This window comes from Crotalus tigris, unplaced genomic scaffold (genome assembly GCF_016545835.1).
Source record: "Crotalus tigris isolate CLP2741 ecotype Arizona unplaced genomic scaffold, ASM1654583v1 scf7180000020968.1038771, whole genome shotgun sequence".
In the NCBI taxonomy this organism is placed as follows: Eukaryota; Metazoa; Chordata; class Lepidosauria; order Squamata; family Viperidae; genus Crotalus; species Crotalus tigris.
This window is the reverse complement of record NW_024098284.1, coordinates 246,685-260,782: the sequence shown is the minus strand read 5'-3', so window position 1 is coordinate 260,782 and position 14,098 is coordinate 246,685. Positions and strand designations below refer to the sequence as shown.

The 14,098-nt window shown below is 48.8% G+C and overlaps 1 protein-coding gene across 5 annotated transcripts in view; it reads right to left on the bottom strand.

Annotated features, from left to right (window-relative positions):
• TP63 (tumor protein p63) overlaps positions 1-14,098 on the bottom strand; it is a 160,648-nt gene that overhangs the window by 82,178 nt on the left and 64,372 nt on the right. For all 5 annotated transcript variants that reach the window (XM_039369088.1, XM_039369089.1, XM_039369093.1 and 2 more), the window contains one exon: positions 5,978-6,232. In XM_039369088.1, coding sequence (XP_039225022.1) covers positions 5,978-6,232 — 255 coding nt within the window. The remainder of the gene's footprint in view (positions 1-5,977; positions 6,233-14,098) is intronic.

Sequence of the window (14,098 nt, the reverse complement as noted above, 5' to 3'; positions counted from 1 at the left end):
TGTGTGTGTGTGTGTGTTTGTGTGTGTGTGTGTGTGTGTGTGTGTGTGTGTGTTGAAGATCCCTTAAGATCCCCCTCTCTCCAAACCCTAAGATCTCAATTTTTGGACCCCTCTGGAGTGTCGTAAGTATGAACCCACTGGCCGAGCGTCTGAATTTTGATCACGTGACCACGGGGCATGCTGCAATGGTCGTAAGTGTGAAAAACGGTCGTTAAGTCGCTTTTTTTTTTTAGCGTCGTTCTAACTTTGAACGGTCACTAAGGGACCTGTTGTAAGGAATCAGTTGGGGGGGTTGTGGTGGGCTTTTCTTACGCTTTGCAGGCTGCAGCTGGAATTTTTTTCCTTTCCCGACACACACGGGTGTGTAGCAAGAGACAGCAGTGTTAGAGGAAAAAATATTGGTTTTTTTCTCAAGGGCAGGGAGGGGAAAGTGGGGGGGGGAAATAAAAGGGAGGTTTATTTCCACCGTTCCCGCAACTGGTTTTTCCCGGCACCAGTTGCCAAATTGTGTTCCCAGCAACAATGTGTATGTGGTGTGTGTGTTAGGTGTAGGAGTAGGTAGGCAGCTTTTGGTGGAGGAACGGTGGGAGACTTTCCTTGTGTGGTTGAGGTTTTCTTTCTTTCTTTCTTTCTTTCTTTCTTTCTTTCTTTCTTTCTTTCTTTCTTTCTTTCTTTCCATCATCCCCTTTCTTCCTCCGTCTCTCCTTCATTTCCTTCCTTTTCTTCCATCCATCATCTCCTTGCTTGCTTTCCTTCCTTCCTACCTACCTTCTTTTCATCATCTCCTTCCTTTTTCTCTCTCCCTCCCCTTTCCTTCCTCTTCCCTTCTTTCATTTTCTTTCCTTCCTCTCTCCCTATCCTTTCCTTCCTTCATTCCCTCCTTCCTTCCTTCTCTCATTTTCTTTCCTTCCTCTCTCCCTCCCCTTTCCTTCCCTCCTCCCTCCCTTCCTTCTCTCATTTTCTTTCTTTCTTTCCTCCCTCTCTCCCTTCCTTCCTTCCTTGAATTCCCAAGAATTCAAGGGAGTTTGGACTTTTTTCGCTTGTGGCTACGTAAGGATTCTACGCTGATTCCTCTTTTGACTCCATCCCCAGGTTCTGCCACTACTCCTACACATCTCATTCCCCATCTCCCTCCCTCCTCCCTCTCTCCCTCCTTCCTCTCTCCTTCCTTCCTTCCTTCCTTCCTTCCTTCCTTCCTTCCTTCCTTCCTTCCTCCCTCCCTCCCTTCTTCTCTTCAGTTCCCAGCACGCTGGCCAACCCACCAGGTGAAAGAAATGAGGTGGAGAGAGAAAGCCTAATAAAAAATAAAATCTTCTCTGCCAATCTGAGTCACCTTTGGAAGAGCTGGTGGCAACGGAGAGGAGAAGAGCCTTCAAACTTCAGGACTCCTTGGGTGGAGCAGCCTGCAATTAAAACTTTTAGTAGGTCACGGCAACCTAAGAGATACTTCCATTGGGTTGGTCCCTAACCTGTCATTAGGGAGAAAGGAGAAAGGACGATTGTTGGCTGAAGAGCCCTGGAGTCACATCAAGTGGCAAAGTGAAAACAAGAAGCGGTTGACTTAAGCAGCCCAGCGATGAGATCTTAATATCTTCTGACTTAGGGCCAAGTAAGACAACTGGGAAAGTCCAAGGGTGACAGCAACAACAACAACAACAACAAAAAAACAGGCTGTAGAAGACAAAAGAAAGGGTTGCATGGATGTCTTGCAAGACCTTCACTTGCAAGGACAGTTGAGTGTCCCACCCGCTGGACAAACTCATGATGGCCAACCAACGTCCTGAAGATGAAGGGTGCAGGCTGACACATCTGGATGGGACTCAAAGCCTTCACACACAACACAGGCTTTGAGCCATGAGGTCAGGATTCCCCTTGGTTCTCCCAGATTCAGGCAAGATTCAGTGCGGAGAAGAGCAACAAAGATGATCGCAGGGGGGGCTGGAGGCTAAAACGTGTAAAGAATTGGGTCTGTCTAGTTTAACAAAGAGAAGGACGAGGGGGGACAGGATAGCAGCGTTCCAGTATCTCAGGGGCAGCCCCAAAGAAGAGGGAGTCAAGCTATTCTCCAAAGCCCCTGAAGGCAGGACAAGAAGCAACGGATGGAAACTCATCAAGGAGAGAAACAACCTGGAACTAAGGAGAAACTTCCTGACAGTGAGAACAATTAACCAGTGGAACAACCTGCCTTCAGAAGTTGTGCTTGCATCATCACTAGAGGTTTTTAAGAAGAGACTAAATGACCATTTGTCTGGGATGCAATAAAGTCTCCTGCTTGAGCAGGGGGCTGGACTAGAAGACCTCCAAGATCTCTTCCAACTATTCTATTCTATTCTATTGCATTTTCTTTTCTTTTCTATTCTATTCTATTCTATTCTATTCTATTCTATTCTATTCTATTCTATTCTATTCTATTCCATTTTCTATTCTATTTTATTCCATTTTTATTCCATTTTTATTCCATATTCTATTCCATTCTGTTTTCTATTCCATTCTGTTTTCTATTCCATTTTCTATTCCATTTTCTATTCCATTTTCCATTCCATTCCATTCCAACATTTCCTTCAACCCTAGCAAGATGCAGCCACCAGGTTCTGCCAGGTGTCCTCCTCACTTTGTTGAATCCACAGCTGCACAACTCACTAAGAATAATTTAAACCACGGCTCTCCAAACTTACCAACTTTAAGACTGATGGACTTAAGAATTCTGGGACTTGAAGTCCACGAGTCTTAAAAGTTCCCGGTTTGGAGAACCTTGGTTTAAAGTAGCCCTACACCCTGTTCTCGACCCGACTGAGCTGGGAAGAAGGATGACAACATCCTGGATTAGAAACTGGCTTTAACTCCTATCCCAGGGCTGGGCAACCTTGGCTCTTTGATGACTCATGGACTCCAACTCCCAGAATTCCTGAGCCAGCCATGCTGAGGGGAAAGGGAGAGGTTTCCAAGCTGAGCCAGGCTGGCTGAGGAATTCTGGGAGTTGAAGTCCACAAGTCATGAGGGGGCCACAGTTGCCCCATACTGGCTCAGGAATTCTGGGAGTTGAAGTCCACGAGTCATGAAGGAGCCATAGTTCCTCCATGCTGGCTCAGGAATTCTGGGAGATAAAGTCCACGAGTCATAAAAGAGCCAAGGTTGCCTACCCCTGGCCTAGTCCATTGTTTCTCCACCTCAGCAACTTTAAGACGTGTGGACTCCAACTCCCAGAATTCCTGAGCCAGCCACGCTGAGGGGAAAGGGAGAGGTTTCTAAGCTGAGCCATGCTGGCTCAGGAATTCTGGGAGTTGAAGTCAACAAGTCATGAAGGGGCCATAGTTCCCCCTTGCTGGCTGAGGGATTCTGGGAGTTGAAGTCCACTAGTCATGAGGGGACCATAGTTCCCCCCTGCTGGCTCAGGAATTATGGGAGTTGAAGTCCAGAAGTCATGAAAGGGCCATAGTTCCCCCATGCTGGCTTTGGAATTCTGGGAGTTGAAGTCCACGAGTCATAAAAGAGCCAAGGTTGCCTATCCCTGGCCTAGTCCATTGTTTCTCCACCTCAGCAACTTTAAGACGTGTGGACTCCAACTCCCAGAATTCCTGAGCCAGCCACGCTGAGGGGAAAGGGAGAGGTTCCCAAGCTGAGCCAGGCTGGCTGAGGAATTCTGGGAGTTGAAGTCCACCAGTCATAAAAGAGCCAAGGTTGCCTACCCCTGCTCTACACAGTGTATTTTTCAAGGAAAGTCCTCAGAAATCCTTCTTCCTTGCTGTCTCAACTATCTCGTGATAGAGAGGCACGTTTTGGAATCTCCAACTTCTCTACAAGGTAGTAGATTCCAGAGGTCAACCGTGGTCAACACGACCCAAAATCAGGTGGAAGCAGGAGAAACAGCTGGTGTGATTCCAACACACACACACACTTTTTCTGTGTCTCCTCCTAGCACGTTTTTTTTAAAACAACAACAACAACAACACAATTCTGTGACAATTTGGAGAGAATATTTAGATTGTCCCATACGCTCCCAGGTCTGCTCAACAAAAAAGGACTTATTCCTTACAGACCCTCCCAAGATTTAAAATACAAGCAGTCCCTGACTTACAACCTGACGGTTCGAAGTTACAACAGCGACAAAAACAGCAACTTACGACGGTCGTTCCCACTTGTGACCAGGGCCACGTGATCAACATCCAGAGGCTCGGCAACTGGATGTTGATCACGTGATCCCCTTTTGCGACCTGACAAGCCAAGCCAGATTCGCTTAACGACCGTGTGACTTACACAACTGCAGGGACTCTCTTAACAACTGTAGCGAGAGAGGTCGTAACACGGGGCAAAACTCACTCAACAAAGGTTTCACTTAGCCAACAGAGATCTGGGCTCAATTTTGGCGTATCAGCTGAGGACTGCCTGTTAATGCGATGTTCCAGAGGTGCCCAGAGGATCTGCCATTTGCAAACGACCGAGATGAATAAGAGTTGAGAAAATCACCATCTCCCTGGCTTTAATTGCAGACCAGGTTTCTAGGAACACGGCCTGATGGCGGCTTGACGCATGAGCTCTGTCCTACATTCCCAACACCCTCCAACAGCCCCATCACCCCAGCAGCCCATGAGAAAACATAAGCAGGAAAGAGACACAATCTCTCCTTTTATTTAACCAGTTGGGAGGAGGAGGAGGAGGAGGAGGAGGAGGAGGAGGAGGAGGAAGACTATGGAGGGCCTGGATGCTTTCTGAGCTGGGTGGTTTTCTTGCAGACATTTCATGACCCAACATCATCGGTGCTAGAAGAGAGGGGGGTTTGCAGAGAGGAGGAGGAGGAGGAGAACTGTGGGATCCTTGGTGCTCTCTGAGCTGGATAGTTTTCTTGCAGACATTTCATTACCCAACTAAATAACATAATCAGTGTTGAAAAGAAGTGGGATTTGTCGAGTGGAGAAAGAGAAGGACTGTGGGGTCCTTGGTGCTCTCTGAGCTGGGTGGTTTTCTTGCAGACATTTCATGACCCAACTAGGGAACCTCATCAATGCTGGAAGGAGAGGAGGGTTTGAGGAGAGGAAGAGGAGGAGGAAGGAAGGAAGGAAGGAAGGGAGGGAGGCAGGGAGGGAGGGAGGGAGGGAGAAGGAAGGAAGGAAGGAAGGAAGGAAGGAAGGAAGGAAGGAAGGAAGGAAGGAAGGAAGGAAGGAAGGAAGGAAGGAAGTATGGATGGATTGTGGGGTCCTTGGTGCTCTCTGAGCTGGGTGGTTTTCTTGCAGACGTTTCATGACCCAACTAGGGAACCTCATCAGTGCTGGAAGGAGAGGAGGGTTTGAGGAGAGGAAGAGGAGGAGGAGGAAGGAAGGAAGGAAGGAAGGAAGGAAGGAAGGAAGGAAGGAAGGAAGGAAGGAAGGAAGGAAGGATTGTGGGATCCTTGGTGCTCTCTGAGCTGGGTGGTTTTCTTGCAGATGTTTCAGGACCCAACTAGGGAACATCATCAGTGCTGGAAGGGAGGGAGTTTGGGAGGAGGAAGAGGAGGAAGAGGAGGAGGAGGAGGAGGAAGAGGGCTGTGGGGGTCCTGGGTATTCTCTGAGATGGGTGTTTTTCTTGTAGATGTTTCAGGACCCAACTAGGGAACATCATCAGTGCTAGAAGGGAGGGGGGTCTATGGGGAGGAGGAGGAAGAGGAGAAGGGGGGACGAGGAGGAAGACTACTACTATAGGAACCTTGGTGCTCTCTGAGTTTGGTTTTCTTGCAGATGTTTCAGGACCCAGCTAGGTCAACCCTTCGGTGAAGAAGCAGGGAACAACACCAGACAAACCAGCCAAGCAGAAAACAACCCTCTAATCAAGAACTACCAAGGATAAAAAACACACACACACACACACATCCCCGCAACTCTGGCAGGGTAAGCAACAGGACTGCTTCTCTGCCAAAGCCAGCTGTCCTCGCCTCCTTCCTTCTGGGGACCCCCTTACCCAACCAGACCCAACTCTTCCCCTGCCCCCCCCCCCAAAGCTGACTTACCGTCCAGGTGGCCGACTTCGCAGTGCTGGACTGTTGAAATGAGACATCGAAGCTGTGGGGCCCTGGATAGTCTGTGTTGGAGGGGATGGCCGGAGACGGAGAAAGGGCATCGAAGGTGGAGCTGGGCTGGGCGTAGGGCGACGGGGCCGTGACACTGTTCTGGGCGTGCTCTGTGTTGTACGGACTGGTGGAGGAAGACCCGTTCTGGATCTGCTGGTCCATGCTGTTCAGGAGCCCCAGGTTGGTGTACTGTGGCTAGGAGGAAAGAGAGGAGACAAAGGTGCAAATCAGTTACTAGGCCTTGGGTTTTCCCTATGAGACAAGGAACAACCTGGGACGACATGCAAAGGCAGGGGGGGGGGTCAGCTTCTAATAAAGAAGGCGCCAAGAGAAGAGAATCTTTGCAACTCAAGAGTCCTGGGTGCTCTCTGAGCTGGGTGGTTTTCTTGCAGACGTTTCATGACCCAACTAGGGAATGCCATCAGTGCTAGAAGGGAGAGGGGTTTGCAGAAAGGAGGAGGAGGAGGAGGAGGAGGAGGAGAACTGTAGGATCCTTGGTGCTGAGTTTGGTGGCTTTCTTGAAGATGTTTCATGACCCAACTGGGGAACAGTGCTGGTTGGGAGAGGGGTTTGTGGAAAGGAGGAGGAGGAGGAAGAGGAGGAGGAGGAGGAGGAGGAGGAGGAGGAGGAGGAGGAGGAGGAGGAGGAGGAGGAAGGGAGGGAGGAGGACAATGACTGTGGATTCCTTGGTGCTGAGTCTGGTGGTTTTCTTGCAGACGTTTCATGACCCAACTAGGGAACACCATCAGTGCTGGAAGGGAGAGCGGTTTGCGGAGAGGAGGGGGCAGAGGAGGACTGTGGGGTCCTTGGGGGTCTCTGAACTGGGTGGTTTTCTTGCAGACCTTTCATGACCCAACTAGGTAAAAGCGTCAGTGCTAGAAGGGAGGGGAGTTTGCAGAGAGGAGGAGGAGGAGGAGGAGGAGGAGGAAGAGGAGGAGGAGGAGGAGGAGGAGGAGGAGGACGATGACGACTGTGGGGTCCCTGGGGCTCTAGGTAAGCTCTTCAGTGAATAAGCAGGGATTAACACCAACCAAACCAACGATCAAGGAGAAAACAGCACTCTAGTCAAGGAATGACAACGGGGAAACTACACCCTCCAAAAGGTTGGCAGCGCAAGCAACTCGGTGTAAGTAAACCCCATCCTCCCTTGGACTGATGAAGCTACCTGGGGGGAGGGTCATGAAACATCCCAGCTCAGAGAGCACCAAGGACCCCACAATCGAGAAAGAACCCCATCCACAAGGCAGAGGGGGTCAAATTGTTCTCCAAAGCACCAGAGGGAAGGACGAGAAACAACGGATGGAAACTAAGCGAGGAGAGAAGCAACCTGGAATTAAGGAGAAACCTCCTGACAGTGAGGACAATTCACCCAGCGGAGCAGCTTGCCACCAGAAGCGGTGAATGCTCCAACACTGGAGGCTTTTAAGAAGAGACTGGACAATTACCTGTCTGAGAGGATATAGGTTCTCCTGCTTGAGCAGGGGGCTGGACTAGAAGACCTCCAAGGTCCCTTCCAGCTCTATTATTCTGTTATATTTGTTATTCTATTCTATTCTATTCTATTCTATTCTATTCTATTCTGTCCCTTATTCTATTCTATTCTATTCTATTCTATTCTTCCTTCCTTCTCCTTTCCTTTTTCCTTCCTTCCTTCCTTCCTTCCTTCCTTCCTTCCTTCCTTCCTTCCTTCCTTCCTTCCTTCCACCTCCTCAATCAAATCCACCCCTCCTGACAAATTCCAGAGTTTGCAATCAATGTCATTTCAGCTCCGGGCTAAATGCGCGGGGTCCCTGCTTTCCCCATTCCAAGCAGAAAAAGCAACTTCTCCGGCAGATTCGCCTTTATTTTCACGGAGGCGAAGCGAAAACCTCGGCGACATCTGAAGGCAGGTACGCACACGTCGCCGGGATCCCTCAAAATGCACAATAGAATTCAAGACGCACAATAGGCTCGTGGCCTTCCCAGCAAAGCTCGAATGCAAGATAAGAACCACGGCCATTCACAACAGGGGAAGTTCAGCCGTCACAGTTTTCTTAGCTTTGGTATGTAATTTCACAACGCGGGAGACAAAAATCCCCCCTTTCAAAGAGGAGCTGAATGGAATGCACCGGCGTTGCGTTGAAAAAGTTCCATTTTATTTCCACGTTTTGTCTCTCGACGTTGGTCTAGGCCTCGCCAACACACAAAGGCGCTTACATAAGGTTTGCAAAGGGTTTGTAAACCTCAGTCAAAACGTTGGCATCACGATGAAAAAGGAGATTTTTCTTGCCCTAATTTGTCCGGGCATTTTTGGCCCGCTATTCATCACATCCGACAGACAGGCTTAAAGGAAGGAATCTCCAAATTCTTTCAATAAAGCCAAGCTGGAGCGTAATTTTGCCTTGTTCTTGTTAGTTTCGAATTTGTGTCTGACCCATCACGACCCCATGGACAATGTTCCTCCAGGCCTTCCTGTCCTCTGCCATCTTCTGGAGTCCACTGAAGCTCACGCCTCCTGCTTCCGTGACTCCATCCAGCCATCTCCTTCTCTGTCGTCCCCTTCTTCTCTTGCCCTCCATCTTTCCCAGCATCAGGCTCTTCTCCAGGGAGTCCTTCCTTCTTCTCATTAGGTGGCCAAAGGACTTGGGTTTCCACTTCAGGATCTGGCCTTCTCAAGAGCAGTCGGGGTGGATCTCCTCCAGGACTGACCGGTTGGATCGCCTTGCAGTCCAGGGGACTCGCAGGAGTCTTCTCCAGCACCAGAGTTCAAAGGCCTCCATTCTTTGTCGTTCAGCCTTTCTTATGGTCCAACTTTCACAGCCGTACATTGCAACTGGAAAACCAGTTGAGTATGTGTACTTTTGTTGGCAGGGTGATGTCTCTGCTTTTTAGTATACTGTCTAGATTTGCCATAGCTTTCCTCCCCAGGAGCAAGCGTCTTTTCATTTCTGTGGTGATCTTGGAGCCCAGGAAGATAAAATCTGTCACTACCTCCCTTTCTTCCCCATCTATTTGCCAGGAATTGAGAGGGCCGGATACCATGATCTTGATTTTCTTAATGCTAAATCTAATACACACGTTTAATAACGGACAATATTTGCGAAGTGTGGGGTCCTTGGTGCTCTCCGAGCTGGGTGGTTTCCTTACAGTTTCATGACCCATCTAGGGAACATCGTCAGTACTGGATGGGAGGGGGGGTTGGAGAGGAGGAGGAGGAGGAGGAGGAGGAGGAGGAGGAGGAGGAGGAGGAGGAGGAAAAAAACTGTGGGGTCCTTGGTGCTCTCTGAGCTGGGTGGTTTTCTTGCAGACGTTTCATGACCCAACTAGGCAACATCATCAGGGTTACAAGGCAGTGGGGTTTGCAGAGAGGAGGAGGAGGAGGAAGGAGGAGGACAATTGTGGGACCCTTGGTGTTTTCTGAGCTGGGTGGTTTCCTTGCAGACGTTTCACGACCCAGCTAGCGAACGCCATCAGCCACCACGAGAACCCAAGCAGGCTTTTGGCCAACCTTCCCCCCCCCCCCTAGAAACGGCACCCACTGCCTCTCTTTTCGGACTTTCCCAAACTCCTCCACCCACCGCAGCCGGGAGCCCCCCTCCTTCATCTCTGCCCCCTTAAGCCCCCCACCACTTCCCCCACCCAGGCATCCTCAAAAGAGAGAGAGAGAGAGACCCACCAAGGCATCCCAAAGCAGCCCAGCAGAAAACAAACCATCCAGGAGGCGGCATTCCAGGCGCGCCTCCGGGCCATCTGTCTCACTGTGTGTGTTTGTGTGTCTGTGTGTGTCTGTGTGTGGGGGGCGGTGGGCCATTCCTCCCTGCACATCCCAGGCCCTTCGCCCGGCCAAACACCGCCACCTCCTCCTCCTCCTTGCTATTTAAATAGCCATTAATCCCCTGCTTGACATGAGCAGCTGAGAGGCGTCTTCCGTGGCTGGTCCTCTGATCTTCTAACCCTTCTCCCCACTCCCCCCCAGGTGCTCCCACCCCCCCACCCACCTTCCCGGACAGGTGCAGCCCAAATCCAGGTGATTGGAGGTGCCTTAAGACACCCCTGCTGTGTGTGTGGGAGGGTAAAGGCTGAGCCTGCGGCCAGGAATGCATGAGGAGCTGCTGGTGACCAAGGGTCACCGTCTGTCTGAAGCCTCTCCTGTCCTCCACCATCAGAGCCTGGGGTGGGGTGGGGGCAAGGGGGGGGGTCACCCACGTGCGCCTGCCAACCAGGAAACAATCCAAGGGGGGCAGCTCACTCCCCAACCCCTGGGGGCGAAAAGCCGCTGTGGAATTTGGCCGGCTGGCCTTGCCTGCCCCCCCCCCAAGCCAAGCCAGGTTGGTCTCCTTCACCTTTCCACAACCACAACAAAGGAGCCCTTACACAACCCTCAAGCTACGGGGGGGGGGGAAGGGGTGTAGGGGTGTGGGGGGGAACAGGGGTGAGTCCCAACGCTGAAGCCACATCTCACTCCAGCACCTCTGCTCACTCCTCTGGGCATCGTAAGGAATGGCAGGATAGCCGAGCTGGAAGGGACCTCGGAGGTCTTCTAGTCCAACCCCCTGCTCAAGCAGGAGACCCTTACGGAATCCTGGAATAACAAAGGGACCTCAGAGGTCTTCTGGTCAAGCAAGAGACCCTATACCATTCTAGACAAGCGGTTGTCCAATCTCTTCTTAGAAACCTCCCGTGATGGAGCATTCACAATTTCAAGTGGCAAGCCGTTCCTTTGGTTAATTCTCGTCATTGTCAGGAAGTTTCTCCTTAGTTCTAGGTTGTTTCTCCTCTCCTTGGTGAGTTTCCATCCGTTGCTTCTTGTCCTGCCTTTGGTTGTTTTGGAGAAGAGCTTGACTCCCTCTTCTTTGGGGCAGCCCCTGAGATACTGGAACACTGCTATCATGTCCCCCCTCGTCTTAACTGAGTAACAGAGTGGAAAGGATCTTGAGATCATCTAGTCTAACCCCCTGCTCAGGCAGGAAACAAATGGCTGTCCAGTCTCTTCTTAAAAACTTCCAGTGTTGGAGCATTCACCGCTTCTGGAGGCAGGTTGTTCCACTGGTTAATTGTTCTAACTGTCAGGAAGTTTCTCCTTAGTTCCAGGTTGCTTCTCTCCTTGATCAGTTTCCATCCGTTGCTTCTTGTCCTGCCTTCAGGCACTTTGGAAAATAGCTTGACTCCTTCTTCTTTGGGGCAGCCCCTGAGAGATTGGAACGCTGCTATCCTGTCCCCCCTCGTCCTTCTCTTCGTTAAACTAGACCTACCCAATTCCAGCAACCGTTCCTTGACAAATTCGTCATCGGTCAATAGCAAAAGGCGGCCTTACTAGGAACTGCTTCCATCCTGCCATGAGATCTGTGATGCCATCAAACCTCCACATCTGCCTATCCCAGGTCCTTGGGAAGGACTCGATACGTAGACAAAAATGCCAAATCAAGCCTGAACATCTGGCTGACTGTGTGATAATCAATACTACTAATAATAATACATCACTGGAGAGCTTTAAGAAGAGACTAGACAATCACCTGTCTGAGATGATGTAGGGGGCTGGACTAAAAGACCTCCAAGGTCCCTTCCAGCTTCTATTCTATTCTATTCTATTCTATTCTATTCTATTCTATTCTATTCTATTCTATTCTATTCTATTCTATTCTATTCTATTCCCTGTTCTATTCTATTCTATTCTATTCTATTCTATTCTATTCTATTCTATTCTATTCTATTCTATTCTATTCTATTCTATTCCATTCCATTCCATTCTATTCTATTCCTTTTCTCTATTCTATTCCTTTTCCCTATTCTATTCTATCTGTTCTATCCTATCAATACTATTCTATTCTATTTCTTATTCCATTCTATGTTCTATTCTATTCTATTCTTCTATATTCCAATATCTATTCTATTCCATTCCATTCCATATATAAATAGATACATACATACATACATACATACATACATACATACATATAATGTCATGACAAAACAGCAAAAATGCTGCATTAGAAAATCTGCCAAGAAAAATCATTTGCCTGCAAGCAAGACCTGCTGGACTATAAAATATAGGTTGCCCTCAACTTACGACAGTTCGTTTAGGGTCCATTCGAAGTTACAACGGCACTGGAAACAGTGACTTAGGGCTATTTTTCACACTTAACGGCCATCGCGGCATGCCCGTGGTCACGTGATTGACATTTGGATACTTGGCAACTGACTCGTATTTTATGACGGTCGCAATCATCTCCCTTTTGAGACCTTCCGACAAGCAAAGTCCATGGGGGGAATCCAGACACGCTTAACGACTGTTGTGTGACTAATTTAACAACGGCAGTGATTCGCTTAACAAACAGGGCGAGAAAAGTCGTAAAATGGGGCAAAAACGCCCTTAAACCCATTTCTCGCTTAGCTTCATACACTCTGTGTTCCACTGCGGTCGTAAGCCGAGGACTTATTTGTAGAGAAAGTCATGAAGAAGCTAAAGTGCCTTGAGACATAAGAATTCAAACAACACAACACCTTGTAGACTTAACAATTATCGATAACAAAAAAAAGTCCGGCTAGCAAACACGGCTGTAGCTGCACAGAGAGCAGAAGAAAAGAGAAAGGATGGGAGAACATCACACAACAAGACCTGCAAATAGAAGGAGGGCGACTGCGGCAAAAGAAAGCAAAGGTGGCATCAAAGGGGATGGGGGCCTTGGGTGGAATCCCAAAACATCTGGAGCACCCCTTGGACACCATCACCGGCATTGACAGATTTGCCATCGGTCAATTGCAAAAGGCGCCCTTACTAGGAACTGCTTCCATCCGTGTCCCAGCAATTAGTAACACTATCAAACGACAACATCTGCCCATCCCAGGTCCTGGGAAGGACTCGAGAGGTGGATTAAAAATGCCGAATCCGGTCTGAACATCTGGCTGACTGTGGGAGGAGCCATAGCAATAACCATGGACATTGACAAAATCCCGGTCAGTCAATTGCAGAAGGCAGCTTCATTCGGAACAGCTGACAACCTGCCACGAGACCTTTAATGTTATTCAACATGAACATCTGCCTCTGGCAGGTCGTTAAGAAGTGGACAAAAATGCCAAATCCAGTCTGAACATCTGGCTTATGCAAGGAACCATGATAATAATTAATGACAACGACCCGGGGAGCCACACTCTGGCTGAGTTTACACACTGCACCGATAGCACAAGGTTACATCCTTGGCTCTGCTTTTCCGGATGAGTGAATCTGGCCCATCGTGGCTTATTCAAACAAACTATTACGGGACATAAATCCAACACCAGGGAGACTCTCAGAAGGTCAAAGCAGGTCAGTCTATCCACAGCTCAGAAGGATGTAACATTGCAGTTGTTTTCGCAAAGGGATTGGCCAAATTCATCCCAAGGGACTCTCCGAATCAGGAAACTGACCATCCACCTTGAGTGATTTATGGATGGATGGATGGATGGAAGGAAGGATAAGCAGAAAGACAGAGAGGGAGGGTGCATAAAGAGAGAACAGGGAGGGAGAGAGGATTGAAGGAAGGAAGGATGGAAAAAAGAAAAAGAAAGGAAGAAAGGAAGAAAGGAAGGAAGGAAGAAAGAAAGAAAGAAAGAAAGAAAGAAAGAAAGAAAGAAAGAAAGAAAGAGAAAGGGAGAGGAATGAAAGAAAAAAGAAAGAGAAAGAGAAGAGAAAGAAAGAAAAGAGAGAGGAAAGAGAAGAGAAGAGAGCAAGAAGAAAGAGCAAGAAGAAAGAAAAAAGAGAAAGGAAGGAAGGAAAGAAAGAAAAAAGAGAGGAAAGAAAAGAGATAGAAAGAGAAGAGAAGAGAAAGAGAAGAGAAACAAGGAAAGAACATGAAGGAAGAAAAAAGAGGAAGGAAGGAAGGAAGGAAGGAAGGAAGGAAGGAAGGAAGGAAGGAAGGAAGGACAAACAGAAAGAGAGAGGGATGGAGGATAAAGAGAGAACAGGGAGGGAGGGAGGATTGGAGGAAGGATGGAAAGAAAGAAAGAAAGAAAGAAAGAAAGAAAGAAAGAAAGAAAGAAAGAAAGAAAGAAAGAGGAATATTCAGCCTGCAAAATCCTGGCATTTCCTTCCCAGACTGAAAACAT